We start from the raw sequence: 22809 nt of genomic DNA, 5'->3' as shown, positions 1-22809 counted from the left end.
AGGTGGTTAAATAACCAACCTACAGCAAGCATAAAGACATGGAAACAGTTATCAGACAAATTCCTGAATCATTTTTACCCTCCAAAAAGGATGACACAGCTAAGGCTGGACATCCAAGGCTTTAAACAAGAGGATAATGAATCCCTTTATAATGCCTGGGAGAGGTATAGAGGTATGCTAAGAAAATGTCCCTCTGAAATGTTTTCAGAGTGGGTACAGTTAGACATTTTCTACTATGGGCTTACAGAAAAAGCTCAGATGTCTTTAGACCACTCAGCTGGTGGATCTATACACATGAGAAAGACAATTGAAGAAGCTCAAGAGCTTATAGACACTGTTGCTAGAAACCAATACCTATATTCTAGCAATGAGTTCGTTCCAGAGAAGGAAGTCATGGCATTAGTCACTGACCCTAATCCTCAAGAGCAGATGAATGAGCTTAATCAACAATTGCTCCTGATGACTGAACAGTTAGCAGAATTTAAAGAGATGCTCCATGAAACTAAAGTTGCTAATAAAAGCATAGAACTACAGTTGAATCAAGCAAAATAGCAAATATCTAAACAGATAACTGAGGAGTGTCAAGTAGTTCAATTGAGGAGTGGAAAGACCTTGAATAACACTGCTCAAAAGAGCAAAAAGCCAAACAAGGAACAATTGACAGAGGACAGTCAAACCACTGTTCAAAATCCCTCTGAGGACAGTAAGAGCCCAGAGAGGAATATTGGCGTTCAAACGCCAGAAAGGGAAGGAAAGCTGGCGTTAAACGCCCATTCCTTGCCCAGTTCTGGCGTTCAAACGCCAGAAAAGGGGGAAAAGTTGGCGTTAAACGCCCATTTTCCACCCATTCCTGGCGTCCAAACGCCAAGGGAAAATCAGACACCTGAGAGTGCTGACAGTAATCCCTTTAACAAGGCTTCTTCAACCACTTCTGTAAGGAATAAACCTGCAGCATCTAAGGTTGAAGAATATCAAGCCAAGATGCCTTATCCTCAGAAACTCCGCAAGGCGGAACAGGATAAGCAATTTGCCCGCTTTGCAGATTATTTAAGGACTCTTGAAATAAAGATTCCTTTTGCAGAGGCACTTGAGCAAATACCTTCTTATGCTAAGTTCATGAAGGAAATCTTAAGTCATAAGAAGGATTGGAGAGAAACTGAAAAAGTGTTTCTCACTGAAGAATGCAGTGCAGTCATTCTAAAAAGCTTACCAGAAAAGCTTCAAGATCCTGGAAGCTTTCTGATACCATGCACATTAGAAGGCACTTGCACCAAGATAGCTTTATGTGATCTTGGAGCAAGCATCAATCTAATACCTGCATCCACTATCAGAAAGCTTGGGTTGATTGGAGAAGTCAAACCAACCAGGATATGCCTCCAACTTGCTGATGGCTCCATTAAACACCCATCAGGCATAATAGAGGACATGATTGTAAAGGTTGGGCCATTTGCCTTTCCAACTGACTTTGTGGTGCTGGAAATGGAGGAGCACAAGAGTGCAACTCTCATTCTAGGAAGACCCTTCCTAGCAACTGGACGAACTCTCATTGATGTACAAAAAGGGGAAGTAACCCTGAGAGTCAATGAGGATGAGTTCAAGTTGAATGCTGTAAAAGCTATGCAGCATCCAGACACACCAAAGGACTGTATGGACGCTGACATTATTGACTCTCTGGTAGAAGAGATCAATATGGCTGAAGGCCTAGAATCAGAGCTTGAGGACATCTTCAAAGATGCTCAAACTGATCAGGAAGAGCCAGAGGAGGCAAAGGAATTTTCGAAAATTCCTCAGGAGGAGGATAAGCCTCCTAAGCCTGAACTCAAACCACTACCATCATCCCTGAAATATGCATTTCTGGGAGAGGGTGACACTTTTTCAGTGATTATAAGCTCAGCTTTAAATCCACAGGAAGAGGAAGCACTGATTAAAGTGCTGAGGACACACAAGACAGCTCTTGGGTGGTCCATAAGTGATCTTAAGGGCATTAGCCCAGCTAGATGCATGCACAAGATCCTATTGGAGGATAATGCCAAACCAGTGGTCCAGCCACAGAGGAGGCTAAATCCTGCCATGAAGGAGGTGGTGCAGAAAGAGGTCACTAAATTACTAGAGGCTGGGATTATTTATCCTATTTCTGATAGCCCCTGGGTGAGCCCTGTCCAAGTTGTTCCCAAAAAGGGAGGCATGACAGTGGTTCATAATGAAAAAAATGAACTGGTTCCTACAAGAACAGTCACAGGGTGGCGCATGTGTATTGACTACAGAAGGCTCAATACAGCCACCAGAAAGGATCATTTTCCTTTACCATTCATAGACCAAATGCTAGAAAGACTAGCTGGTCATGACTACTACTGCTTTTTGGATGGCTATTCAGGCTACAACCAAATTGCAGTAGATCCTCAGGACCAAGAGAAAACAGCATTTACTTGCCCTTCTGGCGTGTTTGCCTATAGGAGGATGCCTTTTGGTCTGTGCAATGCACCTGCAACCTTTCAGAGGTGCATGCTCTCTATCTTCTCAGATATGGTAGAGAAATTTCTGGAAGTCTTCATGGATAACTTTTCAGTATATGGAGACTCATTCAGCTCCTGTCTTAACCACCTATCACTTGTCCTGAAAAGATGCCAAGAGACTAACCTAGTTTTAAACTGGGAGAAATGTCACTTTATGGTGACTGAAGGAATTGTCCTTGGGCACAAAATTTCAAGCAGGGGAATAGAGGTGGATAAGGCAAAGGTAGAGGTAATTGAAAAATTACCACCACCTGCCAATGTTAAGGCAATCAGAAGCTTTCTTGGGCATGCAGGATTCTACAGAAGGTTTATTAAGGATTTTTCGAAAATTGCTAAACCTCTGAGTAACCTGCTAGCTGCTGACACGCCATTTGTGTTTGACACACAGTGTTTGCAGGCATTTGAGACCCTGAAAGCTAAACTGGTCACAGCACCAGTCATCTCTGCACCAGATTGGGCATTACCATTTGAATTAATGTGTGATGCCAGTGATCATGCCATTGGTGCAGTGTTGGGACAGAGGCATAACAAACTTCTGCATGTCATTTATTATGCTAGCCGTGTTCTAAATGATGCACAGAAGAATTACACAACCACAGAAAAAGAGTTACTTGCAGTGGTCTATGCCATTGACAAGTTTAGATCCTACTTAGTGGGATCAAAGGTGATTGTGTACACTGACCATGCTGCTCTTAAATACTTACTCACAAAGCAGGATTCAAAACCCAGGCTTATAAGATGGGTGTTGCTTCTGCAAGAGTTTGATATAGAAATAAGAAAAACACAAAGAAGACACCAAACTTAGAATTTTTAAAAGATCAAAAAGGGACTAAGGACATGCAAATTCGAAAATTAAAAGAAAAACAAAAGCATGCAATTGACACCAAATTTAAAATATGAAACTACACTCAAATAAAAGACTCTAAACCAACAAAATTAAAACAGTCCTAATCTAAGCAACAAGATAGACCGTCAGTTGTCCAAACTCGAACAATCCCCGGCAACGCCGCCAAAAACTTGGTGCACGAAATTGCAATCACACTTTTGCAATCCCGCACAACTAACCAGCAAGTGCACTGGGTCGTCCAAGTAATACCTTACGTGAGTAAGGGTCGATCCCACGGAGATTGTCGGCTTGAAGCAAGCTCTGGTTATCTTGTAACTCTTAGTCAGGATATCAAAAATTATCAGGATTGATTGTGAAAAGCAAAAGAACATGAAATAAGTACTTGTTTTGCAGTAATGGAGAATAGGTTGAGGTTTTGGAGATGCTCTATCTTCTGAACCTCTGCTTTCCTACTGTCTTCTTCTCAAACACGCAAGACTCCTTCCATGGCAAGCTGTATGTAGGGTTTCACCGTTGTCAATGGCTACCTCCCATCCTCTCAGTGGAAATGTTCAACGCACCCTGTCACGGCACGGCTATCCAGCTGTCGGTTCTCGATCATGTCGGAATAGAATCCATTGATCCTTTTGCGTCTGTCACTAACGCCCCACAATCGCGAGTTTGAAGCTCGTCACAGTCATTCAATCATTGAATCCTACTCAGAATACCACAGACAAGGTTTAGACCTTCCGGATTCTCTTGAATGCCGCCATCAATTCTAGCTTATACCACGAAGATTCCGATTAAAGAATCCAAGAGATATCTACTCAATCTAAGGTAGAACGGAGGTGGTTGTCAGGCACACGGTCATAGTTGAGAATGATGATGAGTGTCACGGATCATCACATTCATCAGGTTTAGGAACAAGTGATATCTTAGAATGGAAGCAAGCACGCTTGAATGAAAAACAGTAGTAATTGCATTAATCCATCAAGACACAGCAGAGCTCCTCACCCCCAACCATGGGGTTCAGAGACTCATGCCATAGAAGATACAATGAGAAACGTGTAAAGTGTCATGAGGTACAGATACAATGTCAAAAGATCCTATTAATAGTGAACTAGTAACCTAGGGTTTACAGAATTGAGTAAATGACAGAAAAATCCACTTCTGGGCCCACTTGGTGTGTGCTTGGGCTGAGCATTGAAGCATTTTCTTGTAGAGACTCTTTCTGGAGTTAAACGCCAGCTTTTATGCCAGTTTGGGCGTTTAACTCCAATTTTTATGCCAGTTCCAGCGTTAAACGCTGGGAATTCTGAAGCTGATTTGCAATGCCGGTTTGGGCCATCAAATCTCAGGTAAAGTATGGACTATTATATATTGCTGGAAAGCCCAGGATGTCTACTTTTCAACACCGTTGAGATCGCGCCAATTGGGCTTCTGTAGCTCCATAAAATCCACTTTGAGTGCAGGGAGGTCAGAATCCAACAGCATCTGCAGTCCTTTTCAGTCTCTGAATCAGATTTTTGCTCAGATCCCTCGATTTCAGCCAGAAAATACCTGAAATCACAGAAAAATACACAAACTCATAGTAAAGTCCAGAAAAGTGAATTTTAACTAAAAAACTAATAAAAACATAATAAAAACAGACTAAAATATACTAAAAACATACTCAAAACAATGCCAAAAAGCGTATAAATTATCCGCTCATCATAATCCTATCTGAAAAATCCCTAAATCAATTTAGATTTGCCCTAATTATCTACCCTTATTATTAGTTACTCTGACTAAGTCTCCCATTTTTCAATAAGAGTTAAACTAAAAGGTCACATAAAGAGTGAGAGACGTTTGCTGTGAAAGTCGATCTTGGCGCGAAGGAGAAGGAAAGAACGTGACACGTGAGAGACATTGATGAATCTGGAACTTTAAGTGCAAGGGATTGCAAAGAGCATCATCGCGACTCTACTCTTTTCTATGAATGACCTTACGATGGTTTTATGTACATTGCCTTTGTGGATAACTTTATGATGACTTTGATTGTTTTGGTAGTTCATCATGTTTGTTGTTTGTTTTCTGCACTTACAACATTGTTATAGTCGTTAAGGATGTAAACCCTTTTTTTTTGCCACTATCAAAGACATATGATTATACTTCTGGTTTATTCATTCTATCTTCTTTCTACAATTTTTTAGATGGATCGTCTAATTACATTTGTGTATCATCACATAAGTTCTTTACAAAGGGGTGGGAACGGTAATGTCACATACGAAGGGGGTTTAGTAACTGAGATTCATAGGGTAAATGTGGAGACATGCAATTTATTTTTTGTTGAGGGCTTATTTCTAGACTTGGGGTTACCCTGGATATAATGAAGTTTATTGGTTGGAACCTGATCTAGATTTAGCCAAAGGCCTAAGAGTGCTTAGGACGGATACTGAAATTATGAAGATGTGTGAGAGTGCTATGAAGAATGACAACATTGTTCATCTTTATTTTGACCACCCTATTAATGTCAACCTTGACATTATTGAGGAAGATGTGGTCTGATGGTAGTAGTGAAAGTGTGTATGAAATCAATCCACATGCTGATAATGTGTATGAAGATGATGTTACTAATAAGAAAATTGGTGAGACTAATGAGAAGGAGAATGAAGTTACTGTTGAAATGAATAAGGGTAATGAAGTTGTGAATGAGCCCACTGTTATAGTGAATGAGAGGAATGTTGAGGTTAATGATTTGAATGAAGGTGTGAAAATAGTTCTATGAAGGGATAAGTATGATTTTGGTCCCCAACGTAGGGGTCCAAAATTTTTTTCGTCCCTTGCCTTTTTTCGCAACAAAATAGTCCTAGAGGTTCCAACTTGTTTTAAAATCGTCCTTTGCCCCCAAAAATAATTTTTTAATACCAAAATGCCCTTGCTGGTTGGTATTCCTTCCCGCGAAATCATTTTTCCTTCCCGAATCAACGCATTGTCTGAGAATAGGATTGCAGAGTGAAACATTTGTGTGAAACGATTGTTTGAAACCCTTGGAAGGCCTACCTGCGAGGACTATTCTGCGTTGGTAGCTTGAGAGAGGTTGCCGCTCAACTTTGTGTGGCGTTAATCTTGCTTCGTTCATACAGAAAGCCCTTGGCGAGGTAAGTATTATGTGAATGTAATTTCTTGTTTGTTAATGTGGATTGTGCGATGGTGTATTGAAGGCTAGGGTTTGAACTGATTGTAGTTGTTGTTGTTCATAGTTGGTTGACTAACTCCCTGTGTTGATTAATAGGGTTTTTCAGGGAGGAGATGGCGCTCTTCAACATGCGGGTGCACCATAGTGGGACATTTGGATATGAGAATGGTGCGCTCAAGTACTTGAAGGGTCAATCTACAGTTGTGGAGGACATTGACGGTGATCGGTGGAGTGTGTTTGAGGCATACGAAGAACTGAGACAGCTTGGATACCTGAAATCAACCATCGTCGCGTTATGGTACAAAGACCCAACTGCGGATGATTTTGAGAGTCAATTGAAGCTGTTGAGAGGGGACACAGAGGCAGTCGAAGTGTGTACCATAGCTGGGAGGAGAGGCTTTATTGATCTATTTGTGGTGCATGAGGTTGAGGAGGCCGATGGGTTCCCGGAGGTGGGTTTTCTGGACGTGAGGGGAGAAAGGGTAGGCGGTGAGAGTGAGGAACCTTTGGGTGGTGGTCTGGATTTAGTGGTGTTCGAAGGGAATGTACAAAAGAGTGATGGAGCTAGGGTTGCTGCTGAAGCCGAATGCGAGAATAAGGACGATGGAGCAGAATTAGGCCAAGAGGGACATGAGGCAGATAGTGACGATGTTACCAGTGGTGAAGATAGTGATGACCCAACATATTTGCCATCTAATGAAGAGGAAAATAGTATGGAAGACATCCACTTCACTGACAGTGATGAGGTCTACGACTATGAAAGTGGATTCGATGAAGATAATGCCAAGCCAAAGGACTGTAATGCAGAGAATGGCAAAAAGGTTGTGACTAGTGATTTGGATGATGAGGATGCAGTTGACATTGATGAATTAGAGCAGGGCCAATGGAAGGTGGGCACATTGTATGAATCCCGGTAAGAGTTCAAGGACACAGTGGTGGCCTATGCAGTCTACACAGCTAAGAACGTTAAATTCAAGAAGTGTAACTTGGTGAGGGTCCAGGCTGTTTGTCAGCAAGGCTGCCCCTTTTGGTTATATGCAGCCAGGGTCGGTGAGGAATCCACTTGGCAACTAAGAAGCATAAATCTCCAACATACATGCATGCAGACACACCGGGTTGGAATTATGCACAGCAAATGGTTGGGTAGCCAGTTTAAGAAGAAAGTTGAAGAAAACCCAAAGATCAAGGTGAAGGAGCTGGTTGCAAGGGCTCAAAGAAAATGGAACCTGACTGTTACCAAGGCAATGGTAGCTAAGACAAAACAGGAGGCTTTGAGTCAGATACAGGGCGCCTTTAGGGAGCAGTACAAGCGAATAAACGACTACTGCCATAAACTCCTAAGAAGAAACCCTGGTTCCACAGTGATTCTGAAGGTAATTCAATCACCTGATTTTGCTCAAGAGAAACAGAGTGCAGAGCTAATGAACTATTGTGTTTTCCAACGACTATATGTATGCTTTGATGCTTGCAAGAAGAGTTTCCAACACTGCAGAAGGTTCATTGGGTTGGACGGGTGCTTTTTGAAAACCCCCCAAGGAGGACAATTGTTGACTGCAGTCGGAAGAGACCCAAATGACCAGATTCTTCCTATTGCGTATGCGGTTGTGGACGCTGCTGTCTCCTGAACCCTAGCCGTCGACCTTCAGCAGCAGCTCCCATCGTTCATCCTCCCTCCCCTACACTTCACATTCATTCAATTTCATTATTTATTATTATTTATATTAATTAACATTATCAATATCTGTTAAAACGGCCGTAACGGAAGCTAACGACCACAGGGATAAAATCATCCGAGGGACGATTTTAAAATAAACTAAAACCTCTGGGACCATTTTATTGCGAAAAAAAGGTAAGGGACGAAAAAAATTTTGGACCCCTACATTGGGGACCAAAATCATACTTATCCCTTCTATGAATGAAGCTGTGAATGAAGTAAATGAAATAATGAGATCGAAATTGCATCAGCTCCAGAGAAGGGTGTTAAGAAGGTTAGAAAAAGGCATTCAAGACCACCACTAAATGGTTTACCCCAACAAAAAAGGAGTGGTGAATCTGGACAAGTTGAAACAGTAGATGAAGCCACACATGAGAATGATGCTAATGATATTAATAATGAAGGTGCCAACGAAGACCGCAATCAAAGTGCTTCTCATGATGCTAACGAAGGTGTTAATTTGGACCAACCAATTGTGGATGAGATCGTGACAGAAGAAGTTGTAACAGAAAACACAATAGATAAACCTTTTTATTATGTTTACTTAGATAAATTCTCCGAAAAATATTGTACCATTGCTGTGAAACATGTTGTATCATTGCATAAGTTGCACGAGTTGCTTACCTTTCTTAACTAGTTTTGTGACGGATGATGTTACACAAACAAATGAGAATCCAAACAGAAGAAGAAATCATTTAAGGCCTCGACCTTCTGGACAGAGAATTGTTCTTGGAAGGGACAATGAAGCACCAAGGGTAGAAGTGCCTAATGCGAATAGAGAAGCTGAAAACAGTGAACCTAAAATGTATCAATACGAGTATGAAGAACTAGATAGCCCTCCCAGGTTATATGATGAAGCGAAAGCTGTATTTTCTCAACATAACACGTACACACCGTATGAAAAATTACTCTAGAGTTGAACATGGAGTTTGAGACAATGGACCACTTCAAAGCAGCAGTGCAAAAGCACAACATACAAATTGAGAGATAGATCTTCTATCTTAGAAATGAGAAGAAGAGGTGCAGAGTGATATGCTATGACACCAACTGTCTTTAGTTGTATTACTTTGCTAAGACCAAATATTTATCTTTGTTTCAAATTAAGACCTTTATAGATGAACATACTTACCCGAAAAGTAATAAGAGCAAGTTAGTCACATGTGTTTGGATTTTTGAGGAGCTGGTATCAAAGTTCAGAATTCATCCCAATATGTTACAGAGAGAGGCACAAGAGTGGTTTAAGATTGAGTATGATATTTCTGTGGATCAGAAGATGATGTATATAGGGCTATAAAAAAGGCAAAAGATATCATTGAAGGCACGGAGAAGGATCAATACATACGGTTGAGAGACTATCTGCATGAGATAATGAAGGTTAATCCTGGGTCAAAAGCAAACATAGGAACACCCCAAAGTCGGATAGGTTACCAAAGTTCATGAAATTGTATGTTTGTTTGACTACTTGCAAGAATAGATTTAGGGCAAGATGTAGACCCTTTATAACATTGGATGTGACTTTTCTAAAAAGTTACTTTGGAGGACAATTACTAACAATCATTTCTCAAGATGCGAACAACCAACTGTTCCCAATTGCATATTGGATTGTGAATGTAGAGAGACAAGGAAAAATTGGAGATTCTTTCTTGAGGAATTATATATCGACATAGGGGACTATAATGAGAATGAATGAGTTTTTATGTCTGACCAGCAAAAGGTGATATGTACTATAAATTCTTATTTGTCATGTTAATTTCTTTATATCATTGCATGAATATCTTCTAATTCTTTAATCTACTCTTCAATGCAGGGACTAATACTAGCATTACAGGATATCATGCCGGGTGTTAAGCACAAATTTTGTTGTATGCACATGTGAAAAAACCTGAACTAAAGGGTAAAGAACTAAAGGGATAATTTTTGCAATGTGCCAAAGTAACCACTGATCAAGAGTTTAATGATGCAATGACCAATATGAAAAGGATCAATTAACAAGCATGAGACACTACAAGAAAAACGCTGAAAATTGTAGGATTTACTGTCCAAATTATAAAAAAAATATGCCAGTATAAACCTCGCCGGTAACTATTTACTGGAGGATTTTTTCGTCCGCCGCTAATTACTGGCGGAAATAAAATTTTAATTGCAAAATTCTAGAGCTTGTTACCGGCAGATTTAACCGACAGTAAATCCGACGATAAACTTAAATTTTAATTTTAAAAAAATTGTTTCAAAATTTAATATATAATTTTAAATATTTAAATTTAATAATTTCAAATAAAATTAGCAAAAGAATTATTAACAAGAACTAAACAATTATTATAAGAAAATTGAAGTAATCAAGAACAATAACAGCAAATAAATTCAATAACAGCTAGACAAATAAATTCAATATATAATTACATAGCAAAAAATTAGGGCAAATCACTTAATTAAGTCATAATGAGAAAAATTTTACACAAATCCGCCAAACTAAAATATGATTCATGAATCAACCAATGCATGTTTCTATATAGTTCGAACCAACTCAATTCGAACTCCATTTACATATAATTCGAATCATCACCTTGATTCGAATTATACACACACGCACACACACTAATTTGAATCAGGGTGATTCGAACTACACCCACGCACGCATTTCAAAGTAATTCGAATTATGTTGTTAAAAAATTAATGTTATTAAAAAAAATTTATTAAAAAAATTAATAATTTATTAAAAAAATTAATTATTTAAAAATTAAAAATATATATTTTTTATTTCATACATTAAAAAAAAGCTAACAAAATATTTAATTACGCAACTTTTTAAAATATTAATAAGCTATCAATTCAAATTTCATACAATACTCTTTTGTCCATTTTTAATAGCTCATGAATATTTTTTAATAAATTTTTTAAATAAATTCATTTAAATTATACTACAAAAAATATTTTATTCTATACAAAATAATTTTTAAAAAATGGCTTAAAAATGTTAGGACTACTATAAAGATTTGTAATGTTCTAATGACTTAGGTAAATACATGCATATACTCAAATTTTAAATAAAATACTCTACATAATCAATAATAATTTAGAAATAAAAGAAAATATTTTATTCCATACAAAACAATTAAAAAATATATTTTATTCTATACAAAATAATTTTAAAAAAATGGCTTAAAAGATGTTATGAGTACTATAAAAGTTTGTAATATTCTAGTGATTTAGGTAAATACATAATAACAATATATTTTCTTTAATTTCTAAATTATTATTGACTATGTAGAGTATTTCTTTAATGTCCTAAGTCATTAGAACATTACAAATTTTTATAGTACTCCTAACATCTTTTAAGCTATTTTTAAATTATTTTGCATAGAATAAAATATTTTTGTGTGGTATAATTTAAATAAATATTAAAAAATATTCATGATAATTTTTTAATAAAATTTTTAAATTATATGATGAGATATTACATGATTCGAATTACACATGGAGAAGTTCGAATCACTCTGATTCAAATTATATGGTGAGCAATTCGAATTCTATACAATACTCTTCTGCCGATTCTTGATAGCTCATGAATATTTTTTAATAAATTTATTAAAATTATACTACAAAAAAATATTTTATTCTATGCAAAATAATTTAAAAAATAGCTTAAAAGATGTTAGAAATACTATAAAAATTTGTAATGTCCTAATGACTTAGGACATTAAAGAAATACTCTACATAGTCACTAATAATTTAGAAATTAAAGAAAAAATATTTTTATCATGTATTTACATAAATCACTAGAGTATTGTAAGCTTTTACAGTACTCATAACATCTTTTAAGCCATTTTTTAAAATTATTTTGTATAGAATAAAATATATTTTTAAATTATTTTGTATGGAATAAAATATTTTCTTTCATTTCTAAATTATTATTGACTATGTAGAGTATTTTATTTAAAATTTGAGTACATGCATGTATTTACCTAAGTCATTGGAACATTACAAATTTTTATAGTACTCCAAATATTTTTTAAGCCATTTTTTTAAAATTGTTTTGCTAGAATAAAATATTTTTTGTAGTTTAATTTGAATTAATTTATTTAAAAAATTTATTAAAAAATATTCATGAGCTATTAAAAATGGACAAAAGAGTATTGTATGGAATTTGAATTGATAGCTCATTAATATTTTAAAGAAGTCTCATAATTAAATATTTTGTTAGCTTTTTTTAATGTATGAAATAAAATATATATTTTTTAATTTTTAACTTATTAATTTTTTAATAAATTTTTTTAATAAATTATTAATTTTTAACAGCATAATTCAAATTATACCATGAATAATTCGAATCAGTCAAATTCGAATGACTTGAAAACGCGTGCGTGGGTGTAGTTCGAATCACCCTGATTCGAATTACTGTGTAATTCGAATCAGGTTGATGCGAATTAATGTGTGTGCGTGTGTGTATAATTCGAATCAATGTGATTCGAATTATATGTAAATGAAGTTCGAATTTAGTTGGTTCAAACTACATATAAACGTGCATTGGTTGATTCATGAACTAAATTTTAGTTTGACGAATTTGTATAAAAATTTTCTCACCTTATCTTATTTGAGTTTTTTGCCCAAAATATTATTTGCAAGAATTGAATAATTATTATTAAAAAATTTAACAAATTAATAAGAATAATGACAGCAACTTCAACAATCACTAATAAATTAAGAAGAACCATAATAGCAATAACTGCAAAAATTAAATAATTATTAGCAAAAAATTGAAGTAATAAAAAATACGGAAAAGCTCTGCATACAAGCCATTAGGGCTTGTATGCTTCACAAGTTCATTAAACAATAAAATCAAAATACGCGCTGCTCCACGTACGTTGATTACACGCGCTATATAACATGCCGCGTATATCTAACTACCAAATTTAAAATATTTGTTTCCTTCTTTGTTTTCGTTATTTTGAGATTTGGTTGTTCTTCTTCTCGCGCGTTTTCCCTCCTTCTTCTCCATCGTTCTTTTCCTCTCCTTTTCTCACTGGTATGTTCTTCGTTTACGTTACATTTTTCTCTCTCTGTAACTCGAGCATCGTTTTCTATTTTGATTTGTTGTTTTCTGAAATCAAAGTTTGAACTCGTTTTGAAGATAATGGATCATTCAACCTCAGATTGTCAGCTGAATCCAGGCGAAGTGGATTATGAATTTGAATCTAACGAAGCTCCTGAGGTTTGATTTACATAGGACTAGTATGAATTTTCTTTCAGTAATTTGTATAGCATTGTGTAGTTGAAAAATTGCTGAACATTGACTGTGAAAGTAACACGTTAACATGAATCTGTCGATTCAATGTATTAGTTGTGATTAATTACCTGGAATTTATAGCAGACGCTCGGGTGTAGATCAATTCTTCTTTGGGTGTATTTTAGCTAGAAGTGTGGGTGTATCTACACTTTACTGGTTTTTTGTTATTTTAATTGAGTTGTTGTTGTTCAGGTGTATTATATTAGACATGATTGGGTGTGTTTTTAATTTTTGACATGGTGTATTCTGCAGCCTGTGTATTTACAGTTTATGGCTTTAAAGGTCATTCTGTAGTTGAGTTGTTGCGGTTCGGGTGTATCATATTAGACATGATTGGGTGTATTTGAATCATATCTATGGGTGTATTCACAGTTCTGACACGGTGTATTGTGCAGCCTCTCTCGGTTGTTGATGACGAGCTTGTTCCGAAGGTCGGAATGACCTTTACCACCCTTGAAGATGCTGGAAAATTTTACAGGAACTACGCCAAGGCTGCAGGTTTCTCTACAAGAGTTCGGTGCACAAATAGGAAGGGAAACGAGATTAAGAATGAACTGATTACATGTAGCAGAGAGGGAAAATGGAAATCTAAAATATCTCCGACTGAGAAGACCAATCTGACAGCCGGTTTAAACTGTCCTGCAAGAATTTATATACACACATTGAAGGATGTCGGTGCTTGGATCATTTCAAAGGTTGTGCTGGATCATTCACACCCCTGCTGTCCAAGCAAAGCAGAGATGCTCAAACAGCACAGGGAACTAAGCATGTCCATTCGTCGTACGATAGAGAATAACGAGGAGGCCGGTATCAGACCAAGAAAAACCTACCAATCATTTGTTGCGGCTGCCGGGGGTCACCGCGAGTTAAATTTTATCGAAAAGGGCGTGAGAAATTACATTACCAGGGAAGTGCGGAATGTTTTCGAACAAGAAGATGCAAAGGAATTCGGAAAATATTTCTTAAGAATGAAAGAGAAAAATCTGAATTTCTTTTTTGAGCTCGAACTCGAGGAGGATCAATCGATTAAGCTGGCTTTTTGGGCTGATGCAAGAAGTAGAGCCGCCTTTGAGTATTTCGGAGACGTCATTTCATTCGACACCACCTACAATACAAACAGGTAACAAACTGTCCCTGTTTATGATGCTAAATTAATTTATTTTTACGAATCCACAGCAGAGGTGTATATTGGCTGTTTCATTGGGTGTATTTGAAGCATTTGTTGGGATGTACCTAATGATTTTGCATTCTGGACCATGGTAATTTGTTTCAGGTATAATTTGGTCTGTGGTTCTTTTGTCGGGGTGAATCACCACGGTCAGTCAACACTTCTCGGATGCTCTTTGATGAAGAACGAAGAAATTGAATCATTCAAATGGTTATTTCAATGCTGGCTTCGTTGCATGGGAGGAAACGCTCCGAAAGGATTTCTCACCGATCAGTGCGCATCAATGAAAAGGGCTTTAGAGGCCTGTATGCCAACAACAGTTCACCGCTGGTGTATTTGGCACATCATGAAGAAGATTCCAAGCAAATTAAACGGGTACAAGGGACATGCCGATATCGAACAAGAAATGAGCCATGTTGTTTGGAACTCTCATAGCAAAGACTCATTCGATAGGAATTGGAACGATTTTCTGCTGAATTTTGGTCTTGCGGACAACAAGTGGCTTTCAGGTAATGTGTTTTTAAAATCTGCAGTAGAGGTGTAAATTGTATGTTCTCTCGGGTGTATTTTACAGTCTGTGTTTGGGTGTATTATGCAGATCTGTACGAAGACCGTCACATATAGGTTCCTATCTATCTGGATCACCACTTCTGGGCAGGGATGAGAAGCACACAAAGGAGCGAGAGCATGCATTCATTTTTTAACAAGTACATCACCCAGAACAGCTCGCTTATTCAGTTCGTCAAACAATACGATAATTGCCTCGGAAGCAGGGAGCAAGCAGAGAGAGAATCAGATGCTACAGATTTTCATACGGTCATACCGTGTGCAACCAAATCCTCCATTGAAGCTCAGTTTCAAGATGCGTACACTCATGCAAAGTTTAGGGAAGTCCAAGCGCAATTCAGAGGAAAGGCAAATTGCATCACCAGATTAAAGAATTCCGCTCTAGGCTATTCAATATACGAAGTCGGAGAACAAGTTTCCAGCTCAATATTCAACAAGTTCGCAGTTACCTACGACTCAGTTCCAGCCGAGGTAAAATGCCAATGCTTATTATTCGAGTTGAGAGGGATACTGTGCCGTCACGCACTAAGCGTGTTAAGCTTCGAACAAGTAAGCCAAGTGTCCCCTAGATATATACTAGAACGATGGAGCAAGAAGGTAAAGAGGCGACACACACACATCAAGAGCAGCCACGACGAGCCACTAATGGAGCCAAGAAGCAAGAGGTTCGACCAATTGGTTTTTCGTTCGCAAAATATTTGCGAATTTGCCTCTGAATCGGAGGAGCTGACTGCAATTCTTCACCGTGCGTACGATAACGTCATGGCCGAGATGGAAGCATTAAAAGCCAAAAGGAAGGGGACATCTTCCTTATCCCACGAAGACGCCAACTTGGAATCCGTTAACGAGCTTCAAAGCCCGCCAAGGATTCGAACAAGAGGACGTCCAAAAAACAGGCTAGGTTCAAAGCTGGAGAAACAGATTGCAAATGCCACAAAGAAAAAGAAGACGAAAGTTTTAAGCGAGGTAAAAGTAATGTTCTTTAAATTTGTGGCGATTGAGTTTATTTTTCTCGTTAATAGTTTAGCTAATGTGTGAGTGTTATATTCAGATAAACCTGTTTGATGCTGCATCAGCGGCGCATTCAAATTCCAGCCAATATCAAGGACACATTATGAATTATCAGTTCAGGGTACCAGCAGCAGGGGATAACTCTTTGGGTGTATAGTTTTATAGAATATGGGTGTAAAAGCACTGTTTCTTTTGGGTGTATTTTTGTTAATTCACAATTTACATATAGACACATATATAGATACATATAGAACAAAAGCTGTAAAAATTCGCAGGTTATGGGTGTATATTTCATTTGATGTTTTTCTTCATATTTTAGTACATGTATCATACATTTTGAATACAGCACAGACAGTTGGGTGTATATTTTATGCAATCTTGGGTGTATTATTAGACTTGCGTTGGGTGTAACAGTTTATAATTTGCGTTTATATATGCCTTGATTTTTTGCTTCATATTTTACCACCTGTAATACAGTTTTTGAATACATCACAGACAGTTTACCAGCACAGATAGTTTAACTATGGGAAAAAATATACATGGAATAGAAGTTGTTGATAAATGGCAAATATTTACATCATTTGTTCAATTTACATACTACCCAGCAGTTGGATTACCCAATTTCTATATCAGCAGAATTAATCTGACAAAACGGACTCAATAATACAGAGGATGGCTTCGACAGCCTTATAGCACTACTCTCTCTAATTGCCCGATCTCTCTGTTTATTCATCTCACTGAATAGTATCCGGGAAGCATACTCCACTCTATAGTGGTCCACCTCCTCCTACAATTAAAAAGTATATTCTGTTTAAACAGCAATATTAATTCAGTAAAGTAATACAGAGTTATATAGTTCTAAAGACAGTTACCTGTGGCCAATTATCCCATTCATACTTCCCCTTTTTGATGTTTTCCGGCTCAATTAACTCAAGCCACTTCATAACGTAGATAGCGCAGTCATAGCTAAAAACGAAGAAAATAAATTACAAATCTCATTTAGGAAAGTTTAATGTTCAGAGTCACAAATTTATACCTTGTTTTTTGGCCTGATATTTTAACATATGATGCTTTAATTTTCTTCTCGTTCTCCCCTTTCTGCAGAGGTTCTCCGCCGGCATATGTTATCAATCTTGAAAATACATATCCCTTAAATACAAAAACAAATCAGAAAATACACCCGAATGAATGGACAAGATACACCCAACTGAATGGACAATATACACCCAACACAACTAACGAAATAGACCTATCTATTAAAGTAAAGAAGACAGAGGCAACTTACAGTGAATTTATTAATGTTCTTTCTCTCATCGCTTGGAGCTTTTTTGTGTAGCGGGTCAAGTATTTGACATTTTCGCTTTGTTGTATTTATCAGCCATAACCACCAATGCTCCGAGTGGCAAACAGGAGCAAAAATCTGAAGGATTGCCACATTTCAACAGTGTGTTATTTTATTTGGCATATAAGTAAATAAGCGTACTAACAAATTTAGCAAACGAAAACTTACATATGGATGCGAAGTTAATTTTTTTCTATCTATGAAGGGAATGAAACTCGGGTAGGCTTCCACCCTGAATTCCTTTTTCGTTTTCGGTGATATGAATTCCCTCTTTGGGTGATTCGAAAGTGCCATGCTCTGCAAGAATTGCGAAACAAGAAATGAAATACTGAAAATACACAACTTACACCCAATCGAACCTAAAAAATACACCTAAATCAATACAGAAAATACACCCAAAGTTCGTAGAAGTAACACTTACCACAATATCGGGGGGGAGACAGTATATTTGTTCCTAAAACCTCTTTTCATTTTTCTAGTTTAGGATGAGGCAGATGGCAAATACAATCTAGAAATATATGCCGAAATCAATTTTACATTAATAAACATTGCAGTTGACTTTGGTGTAAAAACATTAATGTTAGTCTAATATTACCTGAGATTCTATATCACTTTTTGCCTGGAGGGATGCAAGGTGCATTCTCATCAAAATGTATTCTCCTTGGCCAATCAGAGTGCACATCTCCTCATACTCGTTAGTATTGCCATCTGCGTCTTCCTTCAGTCTCGTCTCCCAGATGTAGCACTTTTGTTTCATATCATCTGGAATTTGATTTATTCCCCCAGGAGTTTCAAACTTTGCAGAACTTTCTCCCCCAGTCTCCCTCTGAATTTGTGGACTTTTGTCTTTTCCCTTCGCCGCATTGCTTGCTAATTTTTGGACCAAATTGTCTAATTGTTCTAGCAAATTTGCAGTTTCTGGAGATTTTTTCCTTTCTGTCTCCTGCGTTGACGCCCCCTCCTGGCTTGAATCAGTCAATCCAAGGCTGAATGATGGCATCCCTGGATCTATTTTAGGAACATAGATTGCTGTCCGTGCCATCATCAACAGGGCAACAGCGTCTTCTGCAGCTGGATGTTCTTTCCTTCACTACATTTCTTTTCTTCTCCTCTTTCCATTTCTTTCCTTCTCCTTTCTTCTTCCCTCCTTCTACCCCTCATCCAACACTTCCAAACACCATTGACAACCATTTATTTTAGTTAACTAATTAGTTAGTTAGTTAGTTGATTAGTTAGTTCTAGTTAGTTTTTCATTTCATTTTCTCTCTTTCATTGTAAGTGTTGGATTGTTGTTCTTGTTTACCATTAATTGCTGCTGAGTATTAAAAAGGGGATGTTATCTTAACATCATTATGTTTATAAACTTTGTTGGATTCTATGATTGAGGTTATATTTTGCTACTTGGTTTTGAGTTTTTCATGCTTACCTTTTGAAAAATACCAAGTGATGAGAATTGCCTTCGAGCTTGTAACTCTTCTTGAATTACATAATTTGGCCACCATGTAATTAGAATCATTTTTCTTGATTAGGCAATTTCTTGATGGATGTTGTGCAATTGCCTTAATGCATTGTATTTCATGATCATATGCATCCAAATACTTTTGACTTGAATGCTTTCATGCTTCATTAATGCTTGTTTTACCTTACAAGTTCACTTAGAGCATCTCAAGCACACTACGAAAAGTGAAGTGCATGCTTCTTTTGTGACATAACTTTTATGCTAATGTGTATTCTAAACCGTGCAATTTAGAATTCACACACTTCTTTGTCATTAATGTCACAATAATTCCCTCACTCATTTCTAGTGATTTACCTCATTCTAACAATGTATGCTTCCTTGCTTTTGTATTGTCTCATCTTATGGTGTTATATTTTTGTCTTTCATGACGACTGCACCACAAGCAATAACGGAAGCAAGACTAAGAACACACAGCAATATGGAGATTCGTCGTACCCCTTGCTCATCCTTCAATGCACCGAGGACGGTGCAAACTTTTAAGTGTGGGGAGGTCGTCCGACCGATCGGCGATTTTGGGTGACAAGTTTCTAATTCCAACACTTTTGCATTTCATTCTAGGATTTTATGGATTTTACTTGCATTTTCTTATTTTTGCATATGTATACACAATAAGCTTAGTCAAAATAATGAAATTTTTCAAGATTTCTATCTATAGGGCACCAATTGATTTGAGTGAAAACTTTTCATAAAACTTGCTTGAATTATATATCTTGTGGATCATGTTTTGAGCTAAGAACACAAGCTTATGAGATTTGAGCCTAATGGTGTGGTTACATCTTATAACCACTTATTTTTCCTTCTTGTGTGCATTATTCTCTTTCTATGATTGTAATCCTTGCTTTGTTTGATTCTTTATGTCCATTATTTTGTGTATTCATGCATTTATATGATTGAGGCCATCATTTTATTTAGCTTACTTACCCAAATAGCCTTATCCCTTATCATCCATTGTTAGCCAATTTGAGCCTACGCTTAACCCACTTGTTCTTATTTTAGCACATTACAAGCCTTAAAGCGAAAAACAATAAATGTCCTTAATTTGGATTTTTGATTAGCTTAGGCTAGTGTGTGTGAGTACCATTCAAGTGTGGGAACTCTTGGGACATTGGGAGAATAAAATGGTAGTTTTGTATTTTTGTTGTAAATATTGGAAATTGGGTACATGCTCGTGTATTGATCAAATGTATAGACCTTATGCATTGATGTTCTTGTATAAAAAAAATGAAAAAAAAAACAAAAGAAAAAGAAAAGAAAAAATAATATGAAAAAAAATATAGAAAAAGAAAGAAAAAGAAGAAAAAGAAAGAAATAAAAGGGGACAAAATGCCCCAAAGTAAAGTCCAATAAAGATCAATGCATAAGTGTTGAGAAATGAAAAGGGATACATGAGTATGTGAAAATGTGAAGAATGGGTAGTTAGGCTAGCTTTGAAATTGTATAGGATGTCATAGGTTAGGTGGGAAGTTTAAGCTTATCAAAGATTCAAATTTCAGGCTCACTTAACCAAATATGCATCCTACCTTGACCCTAACCCCATTACAACCAAAAGAAAAGACCTCATGATAGATGTGTGCATGCATGAAATATATGTTGATTGTGAGATGAAAAACAAATCTTAGAAAGCATGATTGGGGGAGAATTGAGAGAATCAACCCTAAACACTTGAGCGAATAGAGTGCAAATACATCCGGTGAGGGTTTGATGCTCAATTACATGTTTCCACCTATGATCATCTCTTCTCATGCAAGTTTGTAAAAATATTTAATAACTCAATTCAATTGTGGATTAGACTTGCAAGTCCTTAGCCCTTATGCATATATGCTTCTTGGGAATTGATTTATTTTGACTAAACAATTGCATTCATTTAGATGATTGCATTTAGTTAGTTTCCATTGAATAAATGCCATGCCCCTTTACTTCATTCTTGGTTTAAGCATGGGGACATGCTTGGTTTAAGTGTGGGGAGGTTGATAAACCCCACTTGTAGGGTTTATCTTGTGCTTGATTTAGGGGATTTTATAACCTTTTACCCACATTTATCCATTGAAATAGCATGGTTTTGTAACTTCTCCTTTAATTGTGCTTGAGAGTGAAAACATACTTTTTAGGACTTAAAATAGCTAAATATAATTCTCCTTGATTCCATTAGATGCCTTGATACGTTTGCTAAGTGATTTCAGATTTAGGAGGCAAGGATTGGATCAAGGGAATGAAGAAAGAAGCATGAAAAGTTGGAGAACTCATGAAGAAATGAAAGAACCGGAAAGCTGTCAAGCCGATCTCTTCACACTTAAACGACCATAACTTGAGCTACAGAGGTCCAAATGATGCGGTTTCAGTTGGGTTAGAAAGCTAACATCTGGGGCTTCAAAACGATATAAGATTTGCCATAGTTGCTACACGTATGGTGGCGCGCACGCGCATAGTACGCGCACGCGCCGTTGATGCCACCTGGTTCACTTAAAGCAAAACGTGACCAGCGAATTCTAAAGCCTTGTGGGCCCAATCCAACTCATTTCTGATGCTATTTAACCCAAGGAGTGAAGAGGGAAACACATGTTAGTTACCATTAGCATAGTTTAGTAGTTAGAGTTAATTTCTAGAGAGAGAAGCTCTCACTTCTCTCTAGGATTAGGATTAGGATTAGGATTAGTTCTTAGATCTAGGTTTTAATCTTTGCTTTCTTCCACTTCTGTCTCTCAATTCTTTGTTGTTACATTCATCTTCCTCTATTCTTTTGTTGTAATTTCCTTTATGTTGTTCTTATACTTTGTTGTAGATCTACTTTTGTTCCTCCTATTCTCTTTCAATTCAATTAGAGGTAATTCATAATAATTGTGTTCATTTGATTTGTTGTTGTTTAGTTCCTTGCAATTGAGTAGTGTAGATTTACTTTTCTTGCAATTTTACTATGCTTTCCTTTTATGCCTTCCAAGTGTTTGACGAAATGCTTGGTTGGATTTTAGAGTAGAATTTTATACTCTTGGCTTGGAAAGGTAACTTAGGACCTCTTGAGTTACTAATGTCCAAGTAATTGATGATTGGGATCCATTGACTCTAGTTCTCACTAATTGAATTAGTGGAGAGTTAGGACTTATGGACTAGGATTGATATAGCTCATTTGACTTTCCTTTACTACTAGTTAGAGGATGATTTAATGAGATTAATCCTTGCCAATTTTCATATTGTGGTTAGTGATTAGGATAGAGATCCTTGACCACCAACCCTTGCCAAGACCTTTTTAGGCCTTAGTTTACTTTCTTGTCATTTATCTTTCATGCTTCTTATCAAAACCCCAAAATAACTCACAACCAATAACAAGACACTTTATTGCAATTCCTAGGGAGAACGACCCGAGGTTTGAATACTTCGGTTTATAAATTTTAGGGGTTTGTTTTAGTGACAAACAACTTTTTGTATGAAATGATTAGTGATTGGTTTAGAAACTATACTTGCAATGAAAATTCATTTGTAAATTCTAAACCGTCAAAAATCCAATCATCAATGACTGCGTCATGATGTATAAGAATAAGAGTAAGAATAAGAATATACAGATGATAAGCAAAGATTGATTTTAGTCTGATGAACTTACATTTTAGTTGGAGCTGGGGGAAGCGTGGGTGTGGTTTCTTGAAGTTGTTTGGGGGGTTCAGGAGTGTTGCACAGTTACACAAAATTAATCATGGC

At 36.9% G+C, this 22809-nt stretch overlaps 1 protein-coding gene across 1 annotated transcript in view; it reads left to right on the top strand.

Moving 5' to 3' along the window:
* LOC130955264 (uncharacterized) overlaps window positions 1-22809 on the top strand; it is a gene marked incomplete at both ends in the record, with an annotated part of 143993 nt that overhangs the window by 45280 nt on the left and 75904 nt on the right. The window contains one exon of the mRNA XM_057882093.1: window positions 2358-3070. Within this exon, the coding sequence (XP_057738076.1) occupies window positions 2358-3070 (713 nt within the window). The remainder of the gene's footprint in view (window positions 1-2357; window positions 3071-22809) is intronic.

The sequence above is a fragment of the Arachis stenosperma genome, chromosome 10 (assembly GCF_014773155.1).
Source record: "Arachis stenosperma cultivar V10309 chromosome 10, arast.V10309.gnm1.PFL2, whole genome shotgun sequence".
NCBI classification, from domain to species: Eukaryota; Viridiplantae; Streptophyta; class Magnoliopsida; order Fabales; family Fabaceae; genus Arachis; species Arachis stenosperma.
Note: the sequence above shows the minus strand (reverse complement) of the source record. Positions and strands in the feature narration are given on the sequence as shown.